This window comes from Hydra vulgaris, chromosome 03, assembly GCF_038396675.1.
Source record: "Hydra vulgaris chromosome 03, alternate assembly HydraT2T_AEP".
Classification (NCBI taxonomy): Eukaryota; Metazoa; Cnidaria; class Hydrozoa; order Anthoathecata; family Hydridae; genus Hydra; species Hydra vulgaris.
The window spans coordinates 270001-293077 of record NC_088922.1 but is presented as its reverse complement, the minus strand read 5'-3'; the positions used below and the strand labels follow the sequence as shown (position 1 = coordinate 293077).

The window sequence follows — 23077 nt, the reverse complement described above, 5'->3', positions numbered from 1 at the left end:
ACTTTACATTGAGTATATATTTTGTTGTGGAAAAAGTACCAAACTCCAAAATCTATACAGTGCTGTTACCCAGTTCACCCACTAAAGCATGCACTGCTGCTACCTATAATCATATTTACTTTAATAGAAAAATAAAGACTATGCACTTTCTCTCTGCCAAATTTCAGCATTATACTATTTTTGTCTGGGTTTGACCTTATTTTTTGCTAATTCTCTCCGACTGCAATTCCATTTTTACTATTTACGACGCTATTCTGTTTTTATTATTTGCGACACTACTCCATTTTTACTATTTGCGATACTATTCCGATTTTACTACTTGCGACACTATTCCTTTTTTTCGTTTTCAACACTATTCCGATTTTATTGTTTGCGACATTATTCCTTTTACTATTTGCGACACCAGGGCTCGATTTAATGCAAAAAAATCTAATAGCAAAAATTTTTTAATTTTTTACAAAATATAATCCACTTTAAATAATTATAAAAAATTTATTAATACCCTGTTCATGCTGATGATAAACATGTATTATTTCTAAAGCGTATAGAATTATTATTGGCTTAAAGCTATATAAAACAACAATAAAACACTGCGGAGTTGTTTTGTATATAAAAAAATGCTTTGGCTGATAAAATATAACTTTGCAAATAAAATAACTTATATTATTGCTGTTTTATACAGTTCATAATGTTAAAAACATAAAAAGTGTTTAATAAAAAATGAAGTAAATAAATAGAATTATTCTAATTAATAAATTAATAAAAACATTAGTCATATAACTTTTGAATCATTATTATTGCAAAAACATGTTATATCTATAGACCAAACGAGTAAGATCAAATCAAAAAAACAATTTAAAAAAAAAAAAACCAATAAAATATCAAAAAAATAGAAAAAATTTCAAAAAAATTTCAAAAAAACAAATATAAAAAGTAAACTCAAAACTTATACTATACATGCTATAAATACTTTATTATATATAGGTAATATAATTATAATTTTTAAGGAGTAAACAGATTGTATCTCTCAACCAGCTTTGCCATCCTTTTTCATCAATGCATGGGTTCTGCTTGTGTTTGTATTTTTATGACTAGGCAACTCATTATATTATCTCCTAATGAGGATACAGCTCTAAAACTCAGTTTTATTGTTATGAGGTCAGCTGGTAGTCAGGTTTCCCAAACTCTATGGTAGCTTTCAGAGAGACTGATTCCATCAACAGCTGTAGAATATCAGAGTACTAACAGTGCCATGTAGCGCATGGATGGTGCTCCTGTTACAGCTGGAGCCCTTTGTTACGGCTTAGAGTTTATTAGTAATAATAAGACAAATGCTTGGACTATTAAATAGTGTACTGAGTACTATGAGTCAAGTTCTTTAAAAAATTCAAAAAATGACTAAAGTACCAAAAACTGTAAAACACAAATAACCATTGTCATCACCAAGTTTTCTAAATCTATCATTTACTATTATTTGAAGTCTTTGAAGTAACTTTTCTTCTGTTGAGTATTATCTTTTGCAAAGTTCATCAGACCTACTTGCTCTTTGTGAGACTAATTTGAGTGTTCTTAGTGCTAATCTTCCTTTAGTTTGTAAAGACTTCAATAGTCACATACTTGGTCTGAGTATTTACATTCCTAAGAATTCACCCATTTGTCTGTAAACTATGTTTGAATCCACAGACTATTCATTTCTGTGCTTTTGTTTAGCCTACTTCACTCTATCACCTTTCTCTTTTTCTAAATAACTCTCCTTCATCTCAAGACTGCAGTCTTTTCCATTTTATTTCTGATCAAATTGACCAAGCCCTTACTCTTTATACTTAAGCCTCTATATAATCTTTATACTTATAAAGTAATATTAAGCCTTATAAAAACTTTATAGTTTGTTGTTGGTGATTTTAATGCTCACCACACTGAATGGCTTGGCTCTAGTGTCAGTGACTCTGCAGGCGTTGAAGCCCACAACTTTTTTCCATTTTTTTAAAGATTGTTCATATGGAAAATTTTTAAGAATAAAAAACCACAACCAAAATCAAGTAGTGTTTAATTAACAAATTGCTTATTTTAATTGGTAAAAGACAAGACAAAACAAGGACCAAAAAGGCATTGCAAATGTAGTTAAACCTGCTATAACTGCAAAGGTTATAAAGAGCGACTCAAAATCATTGAATAAATAAATTGATTTTTCTGTTACACAAAATTAATTAATTAAAAATATTGTAATTCCCAAAGATTTTTTTCATTAACTTCAAAAAAACAAATTAAAAAAAACATTTCAAAAATCCTTTGTTCAATAAACAGTTTACTCACAGAAGCAGAAGTTATTGAAGATTTTGAAAATAATCTCTCTGACTCCTTAAACTTTCGATTTCTTTTTTCAACTTTTTGATTTGTTCCGCTGGTTCTATATTGTGTAAAAGAAAAAATTAGTTATGCAAAAAAAAAAATTACATGCAAGATTAAAAATATAGAGTAACTTGTATTTCCATAAAAAAAAAAGTTTATAATTTTCAAATATAAAACTATTATAAAAGATCTATAAAATGATTTGTTTTTCTCTTACATACATAATTTTACAAGCTACTCTAACAAGTTTTGGAGTAAATTGTTAGTAGAACCATTGGTTTTATTTGTGCTATTATTAGTGCTTCTATCTTAGTCACTTTCCTTGCTATTGTTGTAATTGCAGATTACTTTTAAGTTTTTTTTGCAAGGTTTTTCTGTAAAAAATGCTTGAACACTGAGTTCAATGCCATGCACAATTGTTGATCACAATTACTTAAACATCCTACTTTCTATTTTATGGAGGTTCCATCATTAGTAATACACAAAATGTCTTTATCATATTTCAGAATAAACTGTGTCAACACTTTTGAACAAAATCACTGCATTTTCAGCAGGCAGTGAACCAACAACTCTAGCTATCCAAGGCTCCAAAATTTGTCCTTGTTGTGAAGATGTTTGCGTATTTGACTATCATATTGTGAATTGCTGTCACCAATTTTGAAATAATAAATCAATGAGCCTCTAAGGATGTTCTCAGTTTTGGTGATTAGTTTGTTAAGGGGAGTCAAACTATAAAACTGCAGGCAAAGCATAGTCACAGTTAATTTTAGCCATTGGCAACAGTATTAATGAAAACAAAACCAATGACAATTCTACATTTTGAAAAATTTTCACTTAAGCAAGTCATTTTCATGGTTAGTTCTTAGATGTGTATGCAGTCCACTGGTACTTCTGGTACTGGCATTTCTTACACTTTGCAAAATGATTTTCTTCATCACACAGAAATAAAACTTCGCAGAATTTTTGTCAACTTGTATGCCATTGTTTTTCTTTGAATATTTTTAGAAACATTTTATGCGCTTTTAGATATTAATGTAATTCCTTATATTAGACATAAAATATTGATTATTAGTGTTTAATTCAAAATGCATTGAGTTTTTTTTTTAGTCAACCTAATTATATTGCTGTTAATACTATAAATTTATGTGGCATACCATTGGCAAGTTACACTATAAATAACGCTTTATAATCTATAATCTAAATGTTTTTACAAAATTAAAAATATAACTAAGTTTTAATTTTTTTATAGAAATTTTCTATTCATATTGTGTTTGTATTAGCATATATTTTTTTATTCACATTGCGTTGCAATGGGCACTTAGTTAAATTAGTAAACATTCCATTATAGAAATCAACTGTAACAACTTCAAACTTTTCATTCATTACTTTAGTGCAAAACTCAAATGTGTTTTACAGTAAAGCAAGTGACTTAATACTAATACTTTAAATCAGTGCTTTGTTAATAGCAGGAAAAAAGAATTTTTTTAAAAATTAACAAGTTTTATCTCTAAAAATACTAAAAAATTTCATAATTTTTTTATAAAAAAATTCATTTAAACAACTTATCATTTTCTTCCTAACAAACTCTTCACAGTGGGCCTGAGCATGCTCAAAAAAAAATTTTTTTAGCCAATTTTTTCACATAGTAGGTCTGAAAGGTGTTACTTTTCTCAACTCAAATCTGTTAAAATTAAAATGTTTGAACAGGGGTTTTTGAAAAAAAAGGTATTTTCCTTTTTATGAATTTTTTTATAAAAAAAACAACAACAACAACAAAAAAAACAAATTTATATACCTTATATAAAAGTAAACATTCATTTCAAATACAAGGAATACTTACTTTATATACTTTATACAACATATATATATAGTATTTTATTGGTACTATACATTGCAGTAAGAATATTATTATGATATCATTAAAAATAGTTAATACACTTATTACTATAACTGTTCTATACATCATACTGTCTATACCAACATTTATATAAAGTTATGTAATCTAACAAACCAAGTAAACTTTCATCTAGTCTTATGTCATTATTTTTAAATTTATTTATTACTTTTTAATAGAAAACAAACAAAATAATATTTTAAAAAATGAAACCAAAAGAACACAATGATTTCATAAAACTAGTGTGTCTTCTGTGTCTTTCTAAAGAAAAGAAAGGAAGCCCACAATTTAGGCTTATCAAACCAAGAGAGTATTGTAAAATGAGTATAGATTATGAAAGTATCATAAAAAATCATTGCTGGAAAGAATATAATTTTGGAAATAATAATCTGCCTAAAAAATTATGTCCTTCATGCAGAAGAAAACTCATTGGACTAGAGGAAAAAGATCCCAGATACAAACCATTTAGTTTTCTACCAAAATACGAAAGTAATATAAAAGTTTAAAAAATTAATGTATTTAATCTCAGATAACTTATACATTACTGTAACCTAGTAAAACACAGTATAGTAGTTATAAAGATTTATCTTTAGGCTTGAACACAAGAGTTATGAGAGGAGCCAGATGCCAATGCTTTATATGTAAAAAAGGTCGCAAAACTATTAATAGTAAAGAAAATAAGACTCACTTAGTGCCAAGTTTCATGCAAGTTAATAAAGAACTAGAAATAAATTTGGAAAGAGACCATCAGAAAGTCAGGCTGATCTGTATGTTCTGCTTTAAAGAAACAGGAAAAGGTTTGCGTCATCCATGCAATAAAACACAGAGAGAGAAAAATTTGTCCAATTTATTACAGGCTGCTTCACCTAAAACTAAAGGTGTAATAATTTCATAATAATATTAATTATAATTTTATTATTTTTATTATATATATTAATTAAAAAGAAAACAATTTTTAATTTATTTTAATAGAAAACAAAAATATTGTCATATATTTTGTAAAATTTTTTTTAGAAAGAGTTGTATCCTCTACTCTTAAACATATGGCTGGTAAAAGTGACAATAAAATCAAGCTAAAAACTTATGGCCGGAATAAATGTCTGGTTTATTTTACCAATACTGAAATTAAGAAGCCACACTTTGGTTTAGAAAAATTGAAAATGCTGCAAAATAAAATTCATGTTAGGCAAGAATTTAATATATAGTTTTTATTTTATGATTTATAAACCTATAAATTATATTTAAAGTTATAGCAAATCAAATAACTCAAAAATTTTTTTTAGCGACAACAAAATGTTAGAGATTGCTAAGTTTCTTAGGTACGAGACCGGAGATAGAAATTCTGTTGCAAGCAACTACAGAGCTGCAAGAGTTACAGAAAACTCATTACTAGTTCCTTTATTCAGTTCTGAACTTTTAAATGTTTTCACAAAAGATAAAGTTGGAAATTCACATGAGGTAGTCTAATGTTTTATGAATGGTTATACATTGATTATTAATTTTATTGATTTAATCAAACAATAATTTTATAGTTTATTGAAAAAGAGGTTCCTGGGGTAATTTGCAATGATGTAGAGAAACTGATATCTATGGTAATGAACCACAGGAAACTACTACCAAATGAGATTGATATTAAAGTGGGAATAGATGGTGGACAAGGCTTTTTAAAGTGTACTGCCTCTATAACATACAAGCCTGATGAAAGGGATCAGGAAACTCCTCAAAAGAGAATAAAATATTCAGAAGGCTATGAAAAAAAAGAATTTAAAGATTCCAGTGTTTTTAAAACCCTTATTCTAGCAATTGTACCTCACATGGATGAAAGCTATGTAAACTTAAGAATGCTTATTGAAAAGCTTAATATAGGATCTTTAGACTACTCATTGTCAGAAGATATTAAAGTTCAACTACAAATGGTTGGAAAGCAATGTGCATCTTCTAAACACCCGTGTCCATTCTGCAAAACTGAGATACCTTTGTTGCCTAAAGCTAAGGCAAACACAATCAGTTCTTTGCATCAATGGCACCAAAAATGATTAGAAAATGGTTCTAAACTTAGTCAGGCCAAAAAATTTCAAAATAGCATTCATCCTCCTCTTGTTACAGGAGATCCTGAGAAAAAAATTGTTGAGATAATAAACATTCCTGGACTACATATTCTACTTGGTATTGTTGACAAAATTATTTCCGAAATTGAAAAAAATATGTTTAAGAACAAAGAAGATGGTTTTAACTTCATGTCAGGCTATCTTAAGTCCATTAATCTTGGCAGAGTATCGTATCAAGGACAACACAGACTTGAAGGAAATGCTTCGAATATATTTTTAAAAAAAGTTGATATTTTAAATAGATTTTTGTGTACACATGGTCTTGGTATTCATGGGGCCAAATATATAAAGGCGCTAATATCTTTCAAAAAGGTTATAGAAGGGTGTTTTGGGAAAACATTGTGTAAAACTTACAAAAATGACATCAAAAAATTCTCAGATGACTACAGAAACTTAGGAGCCAGTGTAACAATTAAAGTTCATATTGTTGAGCAACATATTGTAGAGTTTATTGACCTTAAAGGGGGCACATTTGGTAAGTGTTTTTTTACAGGAAATATCTATTAGATAATATTGAATATTTAGTTAAATATGGACTATATTTTTGCGAAAACTTTATTTTATATTAAAACAAATTTAAAAAATCTTTAAATTATATTATATAAAAAAATATTTAGGCCTTGGTTATTGGACGGAGCAGGCGTTGGAAGCAGTACACCAGGATTTCAAGCAATTTTGGAACCAAAGAAAAATCAGGCAGTATCATCCAAATTATTCCAAAACATTAAAGAATGCTGTTGCAGCATACAATATTGCGCACTTTTAAAGTATATATTAGAGTTATTTATGTAAATTATTTTTAATAAGTACTCAATAAGTCTATTTTGTGTTGTGGATATCGAAGCTTTTTAAATGAATAAACTTAATAAAAACATAAATAAGATGTATAGTTTTTTTTAAATAGTCGATAGCTCTGCAGACTTGATGTAATGTACAAAACATTGTTATATATCTGTAATATTATGCACAAATATTCACTAATGACATTTCATATTTTGAGGTTTTTCATTTATTATCAATATATGAACAATACTGTTATAGAATTACTAGCTTTAATTATAAATTAATGTTTTTTATTATTGATATTTAAATTCTTCTATTATATCTAAACATTTATGAAATATTAAAGACAGCATAGATAGCAATTCATGTTATTTTTTGTGCTTTTTACTGAGAAATTCTTAAAAAAGGAAAATACTTTTTTTTTCAAAAACCCCCGTTCAAACATTTTAATTTTAACAGATTTGAGTTGAGAAAAGTAACACCTTTCAGACCTACTATGTGAAAAAATTGGCTACAAAAATTTTTTTGAGCATGCTCAGGCCCACTGTGTCTTAAGTGAGCTACTCTCAAGTTCTGTACATATATTAATAATGCCCGTATTGAGCCAGCCCAATACCGGTATTTTAGTATTTGAAAAAGTTTGGTAATACAAGTATTCTGGTATCGGTACTACCTGTATTGGATGCACTAAACAATACAGGCAAAAAAAGTGATATTAAACAGGTACTTTGAGCACAATACAAAACTTCATAACAACAGTAGCACTCGGAATTAAGGTTGGCATTGCCGAATGCCTAACCGCCAACTTAAAAGGGTCTGAAATTTATACGTTTTTATCATGAAACATTTAAAAATTTTATGTCAACCAAAAATATAAAATAGGGCTTGTTATATATTTAAAAAAAATACTGATGGTAAGTAGTTTTTTTTAATATTGTTAATAAAATAATGCTAATTATCCTGCTATTAATCAGGTTAGTTATCCTCTTAATACTTGTTGTTTATTATCCGGTATATATTTATTTAGTTATCTGCTATACATCTGGTTAGTTACCCACTATACGTTTGGTAAGTTAACCTGTATTTATTTGCAGTTTAAAAAATGTTTCTAATAACATAAATGATAAATCATTTTTAAATCTATTCTGAAACTGGGAAATTCACTACTTTAAACAAAAAGAAATAATTACTTACTTTTGAGTTAATAGTCTATCCCAACCACGTATAATATTGCCATAAAGCTGAGTATCTTCTAAATAACTTCCTTCAAAGGCATATATTTGCCGCTCCAAGTTAGCGAGACTGAGCTAAGACAAATTTCATTTTAACAAAATAAAAAACTTTATAAAAATTTAATATAAAAAACAAATATCACTAAAAATTTAAATAATTCAAAAAGAGTTTAACATCATAAATAAGTTAGTTGAGTCGATACAATAATGTGGGGTAAAGAGTAATAACAAATGAGCAATGTTGGCAATAGAAAGCAGGGTGATGAATTGTAGAGTTGTATAAAGGTGACAAGCTATATGAAAAATAAGTCAGCACACTATAAGATTGTTAAAAAAATGACATTTTATTTTATCTAACTTTTATGTTTTATGGCAAGATTTATCAAGTTAACAAATTAAAACTTTTGAAAAAATGTTATACAATATACAAAAATGCTATACAATAGGTAAAATAATTTTTTAGGTTACATATAAAAATTTTTAGGTTACATATAAATATGATCAGCTTTAATAAAATGTCTTCTAAAAAATTACAACTACTTATCTTAAATTTTTGAAACAGACTCCTTATCATTTTTCTTATCATTTTTCTAATCATTTTTCTCATCATTTTTTTAATCATTTTTCTTATCATTTTTCTCATCATTTTTCTTATCATTTTTTAGAAAATACTCTTAATACAGTTAGACAAACAGTTGGTAAACATTTGCAAATGTAATAATCTGACAGGATAAACTACTTACAGGTGCTGAGTCTTAAATACTGGTAAAGATTCAGAGAAAAGGTTAATTACCTACCACTACATAAATTGTATTATAAAACAATTATTTGAAAATAAATTAGAATTTTATTTTTAATGAAATTAATGATAATTTACGTGCTAATTAATGATAATGCCGTTTTTCATAAGGCGAAAAAAATTGCACAAAGCAAATTTTTTCGTCATGATGAAACGCTGTTTTGATTTCCACTTATTATTTTTCGCGCTAATATTTTCGTCATCAATAATAAAAAGACAGCAATAAGTTTACACTGTATGTGCTTTTGAAAAAAATATATGTAAATATAAAAAATAGTTTGTAATGTATATCTGTATTGTATTTTTTTAGAACGTTTAAGAAAATAAATGCCAACTTCTCATAGGAACACTTCTGTGGAAAAACTGTTACTGCAAGAAGTAACAGATGGTTTAACTCAGAAAGAAGATAAACATTCTCGTGAAGTAAAACTTTCCAAATTGACAGTATTAGTAAATTCATCTTTAATTGATGAATTTACTAATGCTTGCCAATTTTTAGGGTGAATTCTAAAAATAAGGAAACCAAGTTAAACATTTTGTTTATTGTTATTCATTGTTGCTGTTACCATTAAAAAAAAAAACTGTAAAAAAATGTGCTTTCGCTTTTTTTTACCGTTGACTTCAGTGATTTACTATTTAAATATGATTGGTTTTTGTTTATAACAATAGACTTTTTTTTTTTTTGCTGTAGCGAATTGTTTGATAAGCAATAAAAGTGGAAAACAGCCTTAATAATATGCCATAACTTAATGATTGAAAGCGATTATCCATTAGTGCAAAATAGTGAATTTTTCTTAATTTAGTTCATTAAACTCATTTACTTATAAAAAAACAAATTTGAGGAAATAAAAATAAAAGAGAACTAAAAATAAAATAGAAGTTGTATTGACATTTCTTTTTTTAAACCTTTAAAGATAATAATATCATATTAAGTTTAATAAGTTATTATATTAAGTTATTATTAAATACTTAATACGATATTATCATATTTATAATATTATTATATTATTACTATAATAATAAACTAAACTATAATAAACAAAATAATTCTATATATTTTAGAACATTACTTTACTTAAACGACAAAATTTTTTTTTTAAATGCACGCTTTTAAATATTTTTTTTAAATGCACGCTTTTAAATATAGCATTTTAGCATGGTTTCTTTTAAAATAATACCAAATGCATTCAATTTAAGTAAAATTTTGCAGTAATTTGTAAATGCATGTAAAAGCCATGCTAAAACATAATTGCTTTCTTCAATGGCGTACTTAGTTATTTAATTTAAAAGTAAAAAATGAAAGTAACACTGTTTTAGTTTGGTTTCTTTTTAAAGTCATTGAAAATGCGTTTTAAATGTTACTAATTGTTTTTTTCTTATAAAAAACTTTTTGCATAACTATTGAAAAAAAATTGCTGAAGTAATGAGTTCGTTTAAAAAATTTTAAGCCAATGCTAAAATATGCTCAAGTAAAAATAAAGAAAAGTGACATTCGTTTTTCTGTCTTTTTATTAAAAAACTTTTGCACATTCATTGATTTGTTGCACCCTGATATGTATACATTTTTATATTATTTGCATTAAAAACTTTTAACTTTAAAAACAGTTAACAACAACCAGCCTAATTAGACAAAAAAATATACATTTATTATTAAAAAAAAAATTTTGTCTGTCAAAGATGTATGGTCAAAATTATAAAAAATTAGGAACATGTTTAGAATAATTTTTTTTAACAAAAATTTATATAACTTTCTCTTTGCATAAACAAAAAATATTTACACGTCCAATATTAGTTTAATTTATTGCATGAAAATAAGATCAGAAACTTGATGTTATTGAAGAATATAATACTTCAACCATTGGTGGATTTATCATAAATTGTCAAATGTATACATTAAATTGAATAAAATCTTTTGACTGCATTAAATTGAATAACATTTTTTGAGCCATACACCACTTTTTACAAATGAAATGCACTTTTCAATTTCAACCCCAATTTTAATCATTTTCCTTAAATCTTTTCACTTTAGTTCAGTTCCAAATAGCTGGAAGCTAACTAATATTATACCTATTAACTATTATCTACAAGAAAAGGTGAAAACTACTGCACAATCTCAATTACATCTGTACTATGCAAAATGGTGGAAAGACTTTTTAGAAATGCAATGCCTAAACTTTTACTTTCTAACAACTTTCTTGTGGCAAACCAATATGGCTTTACACCTGGCAAGTCTTGTTTAACCAATCTATTGGAACCATTTGATCTAAATGCCATGGAGTCACATTATGAGTCAGTTTTAGTTTTGCTTAACTTTGCCAAAGTGTTCAATAAAGTCACTCTCTACTTCTTCACAAAGTTTGTGCGTATAGCAGCCCTCAAAATTAGGAAAAACGAGGCCACCAATAATTTGACAACCTTAATCATTTAGAGGTCGGCATCAGGTTAGCAAAAAAAATTCGATACAAAGCTTTTACCATATAAACATATAAACAATGTTGGCAATTTTTTGCCGACCTCAAATACTTCTAGGTTGGCAGTTAGGTCAGCATTGCCGAATGCCAACTCTAATTCCGAAGGCTGGTATAATTTTGACAAATATATCTGCCAGTGGATAAATGCACTACTATCCAATAGAAAACAACAATTTAATATAGAAAATTCAGAATCACACTGGTTGAATGTCCTCAGTCGCATGCCTCAGAGTTCATGTGTTGGACCACTACTGTTCCTCATTTTTATTAATGATAAACCTTGTCTGCTCAATCACCATTGCAAACTTAATGCTGACAACTCCAAACTTATTGCAATTATTAAAGAGGCCTCTAACCCGCACCAATTACAAATCAACATCAATAGAGTAGTTGACTGGGCTGACACACGGTCAATGAACTTAAATCTAGAAAAATGCAAGTACATGATTTTCAAGAGCATTATTGCACACTAAACAAAAAAAGTTTAATTGATTATAAATTTAATGGCTCCTGCTTCCACATAACAATGCCTTACAAAACTGGCTTTGCTTATATTCTTAAAGAGAATGACTCTGAACATTACCTTGGTGTTGTTGTTCACAATCGGTTTTCGTGGAACAATCAAGTATCAAAAGCTATTTTAAACTTATATGCTGTTCTAAGAATTCTTAAATGCACATTAAAAAATTTGAACTCTTGAAATTATTAATGTTCCTTTACTGCTCTTATGTAAGGTCTCATTTAGAGTATTGCTCAGCAGCATTTAGATCTTTTTCAATTGAAAATAAATATACTAACACACTTAGACATAAAAGTGTGTTAGATAAACAAACACACCTAGACATAAAAAATCACTTGTTTTTAAAAAACGTAATACCGCAATGATTATAATAACTAAATCAAAGTGTGTACTTTGATGTGGCTATAATATTAATTCACAAAACTATCTTTTAAAGAAGCTGCAAACTTTTTGTTAAATATGTAGAATACTTATGGTTCCTAATAAATTTATTTTAAAATAATGCTATAAAATCGTTGATTTTAAAGTTTCCAAAAAGAGTCAGACTTTTTTATAAAGAATTCAATGTGAATATAAAAAGTAGTCTTAATATTGTTATTATAACTTTTGAAGCCAAATTTTATAATGATCAGAATGCATTAGATGAAAAATTAAAATTTTAAAACCTTCGAACTAATTACATATAATATCAGATATCCCTAATAATTAAAAAACATTCATGAAGAGATAGACTTTACAGTAATTCTTATAGCATTTGTATAACCACTATAAAAAAATGTAATATAGAGTATTCGAAAAATCTAGAACATAATCATTTTAAGGCCAGTGTATTCCTCGTATAAATAAAATTCTAAGACAATATAATCTCCTTGTAAATAAAAAGATTGTTTTTGTCATTTGAAATGTTAACTTACTGCAAGCTCTTCCTTTTTTTTTAGTAATTCCGCAAGTTCAGCACGAGTATCAGGAATATTTTGACTTGTTGAAACGACAGCCATCTTTTCATATATTTTTACCGTCCTCAAATTTGTTTTTGCCAAATGTTGTATCCGGATCACAAGAATAGTTCCGACTCTTGGTCTGGTTGTAAAAGAGAACAAATTTTAAGATTCTGACGCTTTTTTTGTTTTTTTTTTTTTTTTTTTTTTGTTTTGTTTTAAACATCACTTTCAAAGCATCATTCGAAGAAATACACCAGATATTTCAACAGTAATCCATGCAAGAACGGATTTTAGATTTATAGAGATAAAGAATAGGATTTAGGGAAAGAATGCGGCGAGCACGATAAAAAGAGACAACTTTAGCAAGATGCTTATTTTGCAAAGGATTTAATATATGGTTCTCAAGAAAGATCGGAAGTAAGAGTTTATCCTTAAAGAAAAAAGGGTATATGACTCATTTAGTACATTACCGTTCATAAATATAGGAAGATCTAGACTTTTGCGATAACGATTAGCTGAAATAAATTGAATTTTATCTGAGCTATAGTTCACCAGCCACTGAAAGCCCAATGCTATAGAAGAATTGAAATCTTTTTCAAGCTCAAATTCCCCCTCCAAGCAATCACTTTTATTTTGGCTTCTTATCAACACAAGAATAAATGGTAGTATCATCAGCGAACAATGCATTCTTAGATGTGAGAATTTCAAGGAGATCGTTATTGTAAATTAAAATAAGTATTGGGCCTACTATAGAACTTTGAGGAACACCTGAAGTTAAAAGAAATGAAGAAGAATATTTAGAAAGTATGTTATTAGATTCAAGATGAGAGACTAGGTATTTGTTAATTAAAGACCCAAAATCGTGCTTATGATGGTAAGAAGATTAATGGGACGGAAGTTAGACAAGTCAGGTTGCTCTCCAGAATATTTCAAAATAGGTATAACTGGTATCGCCTTTCTTCAAGCTGGAAAACAAGACTCTGATAAGCACTTGTTAATAAGTTTTAAAATTATGGACGGCAGCTCTGAAGAACACTTCTGCAAGACTATAACAGGTATGTTGTCTAAACCACAGAAGAGTCTAAGTAGGAAATCTTTTTAGATACAGAATTTGAATTGATACAAATGTTAAGCAATGGAGCAACTTATTTGTTAGCTATATCAGGTGGGATGTAAATAGTGGAATTAAGAGATGAGATTGATTAAAACTTCATAGCAAACAGTTAGGCTTTGTCTTTAGGTATTTTTTATGCAAGAGAAGTGGAGTAGCAGATTTTCCCTTTTTGTAAACACTGATGAAGGTTCTCAAGTTTTTGGGATGAAATACAAGACTTCGTAATCTGAGAATAGCAGACTTTGGCGTTAGACAAAACTTTTTTACAATAGTTTCAAGCAATAGTAAATAGATGTATGTTTTCTGAAAAAAAAATTTGGCGTTTGATGGAAGCAATGATTACAATTACAAATTACAGCAGCACAATAAGAGGAAAACCATGGAGAAAAGTAAAGCATGACTTGGAATCGTCTATAGGGAAAAATATATTCCATGCCATTTGGAATCCGAGAAGTTACATAAAAAGCACATTTGTTAACAGGAAGATGAAAGATTTCTACTCAAGGCTCTTGGTTGAGTAAAGGCTAGAGATGGTGTCTGAATAAACATACTAATTTTGGGCAGACCTTAAATGCATTCCTTTACTACCTTTTAGAAAATCTTCAAGGCACAGACTTAGCAGTATTTCGAAATTAGAGAAATAAGAGAAATAAGCAGATTCAGTCTATTGACGCGCAACTTCTTCACTTATAAGGCTTAGATGATTTATTATATTAGATGAATTTATACATTGTTTCAAGTTTATGATGTTGAGTGCTCGATTTTCTTGACTCATTGCATAAGTTTTGCTCGTGTTACTATTTTTATGACGGGGCAACTCATTCTATTATTTCCTAATGAGGGTACAGCTCTAAAGCTCAGTTTTGTAGTTATGAGGTCGGCTGGTAGTCTATTATTAAGAAGTAGTAGTAATTTAGCGAACTCTTTTGTAGCTCTCAGAGAGGCTGATTCCATCAACAGCTGTAAAATATCAGAGTAATAACAGTGTCAATCAGCACATGGATGATGCTCCTGTTCGTAATTTTGGTGTGCAATGTCAAGGGCACAATTGGAGCCCTTTGTTACAGCTTAGAGATTTTTAATAGTAATGAGGCAATTTCTTGGGATATTATTTAGTGTACTGAGTACTACCTGTGCTTTGAGTCAAGTCCTTTAACCAAAGGAAAAAAACTAAAGTATCAAAAACTATAAAATACAAAAAATCATTGTCATCACCACGTTCTCTAAACCTATAATTCACTATTATTCGTAGTCTTCAAACTAATTTTTCTTTTGTTGAATCTTATCTATTGCAAAGTTTATCAGATCGACTTTTTTGTGAGACTAAGTTGAGTTCAGCTGTCTCATCTTGTGACCTTTGTGTTGATGGTTATCTTTCTTTAGTTCGTAAAGACTCCAACACTCACATGTTTGGTCTGGACATTTACATTTGTAAGAACTAACTTATTTGTCGGTAAACTAGGTTTGAATCCACAGACTATTTTTTTATGTGTTTTCGTTTAGCATCACTTCACTCAATCAATGTTTTTGTTCTATATTGCTCTACTTCATTTCAGGAATGTACTCTTTTCAATGTTATTTCTGATCAAATTGACCAAGTCATTTCACTTTATCCTTCAGCCAATATTGTTGTTGGTAGTGACTTTAATCTCATTATATTGAATGATTTGGCTCTAGTCTCAATAACTTTGCAGGCGTTAAGGCCCACAACTTTTGTCTTTCTCAATCTTTAACACAAATAGTCAATTTTCTAACTCGCTTTTCAGACATTCCGAATCATTTACCTTCTCTACTTGACTTATATCTGGTTACTGATTCTAGTTAGTGCTAAGTATCACCACATTCACCCTTAGTTGCTTCTGATCACGGTTTTATCTCTCTAAAACTATTATTGTTTTCTTCTTCAGTATTGGAATCCCCCTATCTTACAAATATCTTAAAGCTGACTGGAACTCTTTTGTGATTTTATTCATAATGTTACCCGAAGCAGGAGGTTTGTTAAATCAGAGTTGGCTTCTCCTAACCTTTACCTAAAAAAAGCATATCCTAAAAGGCAGCAGGACATGAAACAGATGTACTAGACAACCTGTTGCCAGTAGCTGGATAACCTGACCTGATATGTTATTATACTATAAATATATATATATGTTTTAATGTAAATAATCTGCATAACGTAACTAGTTGTTTAAACATTTATAAAAAAGTTGTAAATAACTTATTTTCAAGACTAATTCTAATAGATTCGGGTAACACTTTTTTTTAGCAGCATAAAACCCAACTGGTCATGAAAATTGGATAGATTTGGATATAATAATAAAAAAAGTAAAACTTTAGATACTTTACTTTTAATTTAATTTAAGTATACTTCTTTATATTTTACCTCTTCTATTAAATACATTAACTACTAATTTCATTAAATAGTTGATGTATTTATGTTTATAATAATCGGTGGTGATATTAGAAATACCACCACCGTAACAGGTGGTGATATTACTAATGTATTAGCAATATCACCACTGATTACGGCAAAACATGCTTATTATTAAATAACTATTTTTAATCGGGAACCTGAATGTTCAAAGCCAGCATTTGAGAGTTGTACTTAACCAATTTTGGACAAATTTTGGTCAGTTTTGTTCACGTGCAAGGTTATGGAAAGCGAATTCATTTCGGGCCACGCAGTAGACGCAGTAGTCAGATCTTTATGAAGTTAAACGTCAATTTCATAAGTTAAGAGCTTTACAACTAGGCTCGATCTTAGACGCATTGATTTACATGATCTTCATTACTATTTATTATTTTCTGATTTATTTGCATTTTAAAATAAGAAATACAAAAAAGTGATACAGATAATATCAAAATTACTCTTATGTAACACTGACAAAAAAACAAAAAACGACAAGTTAAAATAGTGTGTAATGGTGATGAACATTGTATCTTTTTAAATTTGATTTGAACAAAGACAAAGTGGACGAGTAAACAATATAATCAGTTAGGGAATTCTATATCTTGATAATTCTTTCACAGTATAAAAATCTTTGTATATCATTTTTACATGTAATACGTGAATAAAGTTTTTGTGCATGACATTTTGTAGGAAAGTAAGAAGGAGCATATGTAAAAAACTAAGAAAAAGGTAGATTGACAAGGTTCTATATAATTTTATAGATCATAACAAGATCAAATTTTATTCTACGGCCTTCAAGGGATACAAGATTGAAAATATTAAGTCTTAAAGAATAATCTTTATAAGGAATACGACATCTTTTACAGACACTTCTAGTAAAGGATTTCTGAACCTTTTTTAACCGACTTATATTTTTAAAAAAATGGGGGTTCCACACAGAGGTACAAGATTCTATGATAGGTCGAAATTATCTCTCGTACAGCATCACTCATCATATGAAACTGTATGCCGGCGACAGTTAAATTATAGGCATAATTGAGAATGTATCGATAAGCATCACTCTCCAAGCTTACGGTGGAATGATAAAATAATGAATTCTAAAATTTTAAGATCTTGTAAAGCTTTATAATTGTCTCTTTGTGTTTGATTTTCATCAAAATAAACTACTAAATTCGTTCAATAATTTTTTTATTAAAACAAGTGACACACTACACTCGAAATACTGAAAATTTTAACTTACACACTTCTTTTTCAACACTATCAAATATGTCAAGCTCTCTATAAATCATCAATGTATTTCTCACTTGAACCAAAAATACCATTTATAAAAAAAAGACTTTAACTAAATATCCTTTTATTGCCAACATTCTTCTTATCAATCAAAACCAAATTAAGAAATTTTTATTTAAGTATATACTTAATGAATATTACTTTTATCTTTTATCATTATTGCTTTTTTTATATTACTGTATTTATAAAACTATTATTACTTCTATTTTATACTATCTTTTTTAACTCTTCTACTAATATTACTATTATCATTAATTTTGCTTTTTTTTATAAATCTTATTAATATTATTTATAATGATAGTGATAGTGATTCAATTGTAGTAACAGTTTTATGGTTATTGTCCTAATTTTTGCAATTGTTATATTTACTTTTATAGTTTCTGTCATAGTTATTAATATTAATATTAATAATTGCAAGAAGAAGAAAGAATGAAAATAAAGCACTTATAAATAAAGATAATTATCTTTATTTATTGGTGCTTTATTTTCCTTTCTTTCTTTCTTTTTCTTTTTCTTTTTTTTGATATGTTATTAATTATTGATATTTTATATCAATAATTTATCTTTTAAAATTAATAATAAATGCACAATGTATGCAGATGATAATGAAATTATTGCTGTAGTTAACAACAAGGCAGATTCATCTCTTCCAAAATGGTATTGGCATTCTAACTGAATGGTTTAACAAATAAATAATAAATACCATTGAAAAATGTAAAATCATGCACTTTAGAAAACAGAATAAGAATTTTTAAGAAAGGTTTAAAACTATCCTTAACTACTATAGAAAAAGATTTTGGGGATAAATGATCATGGGATTAATTATATCAAAGACTATGAAGTGGAATCACCATGTAAATATGGTTGTTAATAAAGAAAGTCTTTTACTTAAAATGACAAAAACAAAATAAATGTTCTGTACTGCACTTTCGTAACATCAATTTTTGAATATGCAGCACCAGTGTGGAATCCCTGTAATAAAATAGGTATACAAAAATTAGAAAGTTTATAAAAACGAGTAATTAAATTAATCTAAGAGTTTGATATTTACCGTTTCAACCTTACAACACTTAAAAACAACTTCAACTAACTACCTTAAAACCATGAGAATAAAAGTGATTTAATTTAATATTTTAAAATAATTTATAAGTAAGACAAATTAATCTTGTGATCAACAACAAGTCAGCAAATTAGATTTCAGCATATGATCCAGCTGCAAACATAAGGTACCATATAGTAAGTTTTAATATTGAACTTGTGAAAAAGAAGAAACCAAAGGAAATTTTTCTGATAAACAGAACTGCAAAACGGTGGAACAAACTACCAGAAGAAATTATTTTTGCAATAACTTTTCAAATCTTCAAGAATAAACTTGATAAACACAAGGATATCAGGCTATAACAATATGAAATCAACTCTGATCAACATGGGCTCATATTAGGTTGGTGCAAAAGTAAATTCGCATAATTTCAAAGTCAAATATGATGCACATGCGTAGTGCAAATGCAAACAATATATGTATTGGTTGAAAGAGAAATCTTTTTTGCATATTTTAAATATTTTAAATTTCGGCAGGGTAAAAATGCAAAAAAAGCGACAGAAGTGATTTGTTCTGTTTACAGTGTGGATGCTCTAAATGTTTGCGTTTGCCAGAAGTGGTTTGCTAAGTTTCGCAGCGGAGATTTTGATCTTGAGGACAAAGAACGTTCAGGAAGGCCACAGGAACTGGAAACAGGCAATTTAGAGGAATTGCATGAAGAAGACCCACGGCAATCGACTCGAGAATTACCAGAACAACTTGGAGTTGATCATTCGACTGTTTTAAGACGATTACAGAACATGGGAAAGGTTCAAAAGGTCGGAAAATGGGTCCCACATGACTTGACTGAAAACAAAAAAATGCAACGTTTGAGCAACCTGTATTTCTCATATAACTAAGTACAAAAAAAAGGACTTTTTGTAGAAAATTGTAACGGCTGATGAAAAGTGGGTTTATTATGACAATCCTTGCAAAAAAAAAAAGTGGTCGAGTCCTAGCCAATCAGTATCTGCCTCACCTAAACTCGATATTCGTCGAAAAAAGGTAATGCATAGTGTATGGTGGGATATGAAAGGTATAATATACTATGAACTGCTGAAACCAAAGCAAACTAATGCTGTAGCTACTCGCAACAATTGAGACGTTTGAATGAAAAAATTTTAGAAAAAAGGTCCGGACCGGGTCATGGAAACCGTAAAGTCATATTGCTGCACGACAATGCTCGGCCCCATGTTGCTATGAGAACCAAGGAAACTATTTTAGAACTAGGCTAGGAAGTCTTGCCGCATCCTGCGTATTCACCAGATATGGCATCATCAGATTACCATTTGTTCCGTTCAATGGAACATTTTTTACGGGATAAATCCTTCAAAGAAAATCAAGATTTACAAAATCAGCTAGATGCCTATTTCGAAGGAAAGCCCAAGTCTTTCTACAAAGATGGAATCCGTCAGTTGGTCACAAAATGGTGAAAGGTCATAGATAGCCAAGGAAATTATTTTGATGACGTATGACTTCTTAATTTTAACTATATTTAATAAATAGTACTGAAATAAAAACGAATTTTCTTTTGCACCAACCTAATAATTGATTCAAGAAGGCTTTGATTATCAAAGAGCATAATAAACAAATTAAAAAAAAAAAAAAAATCAATTGATGTTTGAAATTAGCATAAAATAAAAATTTTGTTAATAAAAATAAAATAAAAATTGATGTTACATCAAATATATACACCAATAAAAAGCTGCTATTTTTTCAAATTAAACTCTATTCTGCATTATTTGTTTTTAAAAAAAAATCTATACATAAATGGGGTAATACCAATAAATCTAAACTGCTACCTCTTTATCGTCAGCAGAAGCGTGTTGCTCGTCTTATCAATTACAAAAATCGATTTGCTCATGCCAAACAATTATTATTTCAAATGAAAGTTCTTAATATTTATCAGCGGAATATTTTTAATATACTTTTTTTATGTGCAAATGTAAAACCAACGCATTTCCTGTTTCTTTTCATAATCTATATACCTTAAAAGATAAAAATAAATATAACTTAAGAATAATCTATAAGTATAATCTAATTCAGCAACCTTTTTCTCTAACTAATTTTGGAAAGTCATGTATTTCATTTCGAGGAGCTTTTCTTTGCAACAAAATAGTTTTGAAAAATTCTGATTTTTCACATGAATAGAATAATCTTTCATTCAAGAAAAAAGTAAAAGAAATTATTTTATCTTTTGAAGACATATTTTTATATTTTTAAATTCTTCTGAAAATGAATATGAAGCTTATTACATAAGGTAATATATAATAGTACATCTGATCCACATCTTATGTGTTTATGAAGTACTTTTTAAAATATTTTAATATTTATATATAAAATTATTAAGAACTTCTTCATACTAATTTTATTTATATACTCTTACGAAATTTATGTTCTCGCTAATTATTACTACAACATTTTTTTGTTTTTTTAATTTTATATTTCATGTTAATTTAATGTACTTAATATCGCTGATCTCAAAATAATAACTGGATAGCTAATAAAAATGATAACTGGATAACTAATAAAAATAATTAACTGGATAACTAATAAAAACAATAACTGGATAGCATATTCTATTGTTTTTCGTATAAAAAGTTGAAGCCAATTTTGTTCTAACCGACACCATCTTGGCCACCAAGATGGTGTCGGTTAGAACTGTGAGCGGTTTGAATCGTACAAAATTTCTGACAAAATAAGAAAAGTAAACTATTTTTAGGAAAATAAATGGCAAGATAAGGTTATTTGATCCCTAATTATTAAAATATTCACCTAATATAGACTTTTTTAATGCAGTTTATAATTTATGTACCTTTTCGTTCTTAATTACCTAATGCTGTGTGCTAGAAGGCTAATATGGTAAGCAGCAATGGTTTCTACCAACAATCCTTTAAGAATTTTAAAATTATGAGCTTTGTAGATAGAAACGATATTGTACAAATGCTGTATGAACTATTAGCTGTTTAATAACAATTAAAACATTTTGAGATTGGTGTGTATTACATCACTAATTAATATTCAGATGTTAATATATTATATTAGTACTATGCCAAGTTGCAGCATCTTTTGATGCAAAAATAGACCTGGATCAAAAAACAGTGATCACAATTCAAAAGAAAAGTTTTCATTTCAAAGGTGGGTGAAATTTAGTACATTTTATTAAAAATAAAATTTATAAGGGAGGTTTGGTTAAATCAAGCAAAAGTGTTGCTTTGGTATGCGAAGAAACTGAAAGATGTTTCCAAAGGTTGCTTGTAAGCATCAGTGTTACGTTCGTTCAACTACGTTTAACTACGGTCAACGAAGTTGAACGTAAATAAACGTAACGTAGTTTTGTTTCAATTACGTTACGTTTATTTACGGTATTTTTGTATTAATCATCTTAGTTAAACGTAGTTGAACAAAGTTGAACGTAGTTGAACCAAATACATTTTTGAACAACCTAATTAACTTTTAAAAACCGCTGATTTGTATTGCTAGTATAAATAACCAAAATTAAATTTAAGAAGATGTTAAAGCCTTGTTTAGTGTGATTTTAGAAAGTCGAGCCTAAGCCTGCAAAAATGTGGTCTGCGAAAATGTGTACACGATTGGAAATAACTCTACAATAGTAATACTAAACTTTCTGTTTTTTACTAAAATTTAGTCAAAATAAATAAAATGTAGGTCCCCAAATGTGGCAATAGCCAGTATTAAGTCCTGATTATCTTTTTTCAGTTTTGATTTAGTACATTTGATATCCTAGTTTTTCATGCATTAAGGTAATTAATTTACATCTTAAATTGACCTAATACCATTGCTAATCTTAGGTTGAAACTATTAGTTGAGGCAACATTCATATATATTTACTAATTGCAAATTGGTGATGAAGTTTTCAATATTTTAAGTTATCCTGCTTAACTTTGTTCAACTTCGTTCAACTTTGTTCAACTTCGTTCAATTTCGTTGAATTATTATTTCGTTACGTTCAATTTTGGTTTTTGGGAAGATGAAGTCTGACTACGTTACGTTTCGTTACGGTCACAAAAATGAAGCTAACACTGGTGCTTAGTTGCTTGCATCAACAGTTAGATAGATAGCAACCTGCC

The 23077-nt window shown here is 28.4% G+C and overlaps 1 protein-coding gene across 1 annotated transcript in view; it reads right to left on the bottom strand.

Moving 5' to 3' along the window:
* Window positions 1–13222, bottom strand: part of LOC101241338 (chromatin modification-related protein MEAF6) — a 38319-nt gene extending 25097 nt beyond the window's left edge. The window contains exons 1-3 of the mRNA XM_065791884.1: window positions 13071–13222; window positions 8329–8441; window positions 2314–2407 (exon numbers count right to left, since the gene is read on the bottom strand). Of these exons, the coding sequence (XP_065647956.1) occupies window positions 2314–2407; window positions 8329–8441; window positions 13071–13154 (291 nt within the window). The 5' untranslated portion in view covers window positions 13155–13222. The remainder of the gene's footprint in view (window positions 1–2313; window positions 2408–8328; window positions 8442–13070) is intronic.
* Window positions 13223–23077: the final 9855 nt, after the last annotated feature.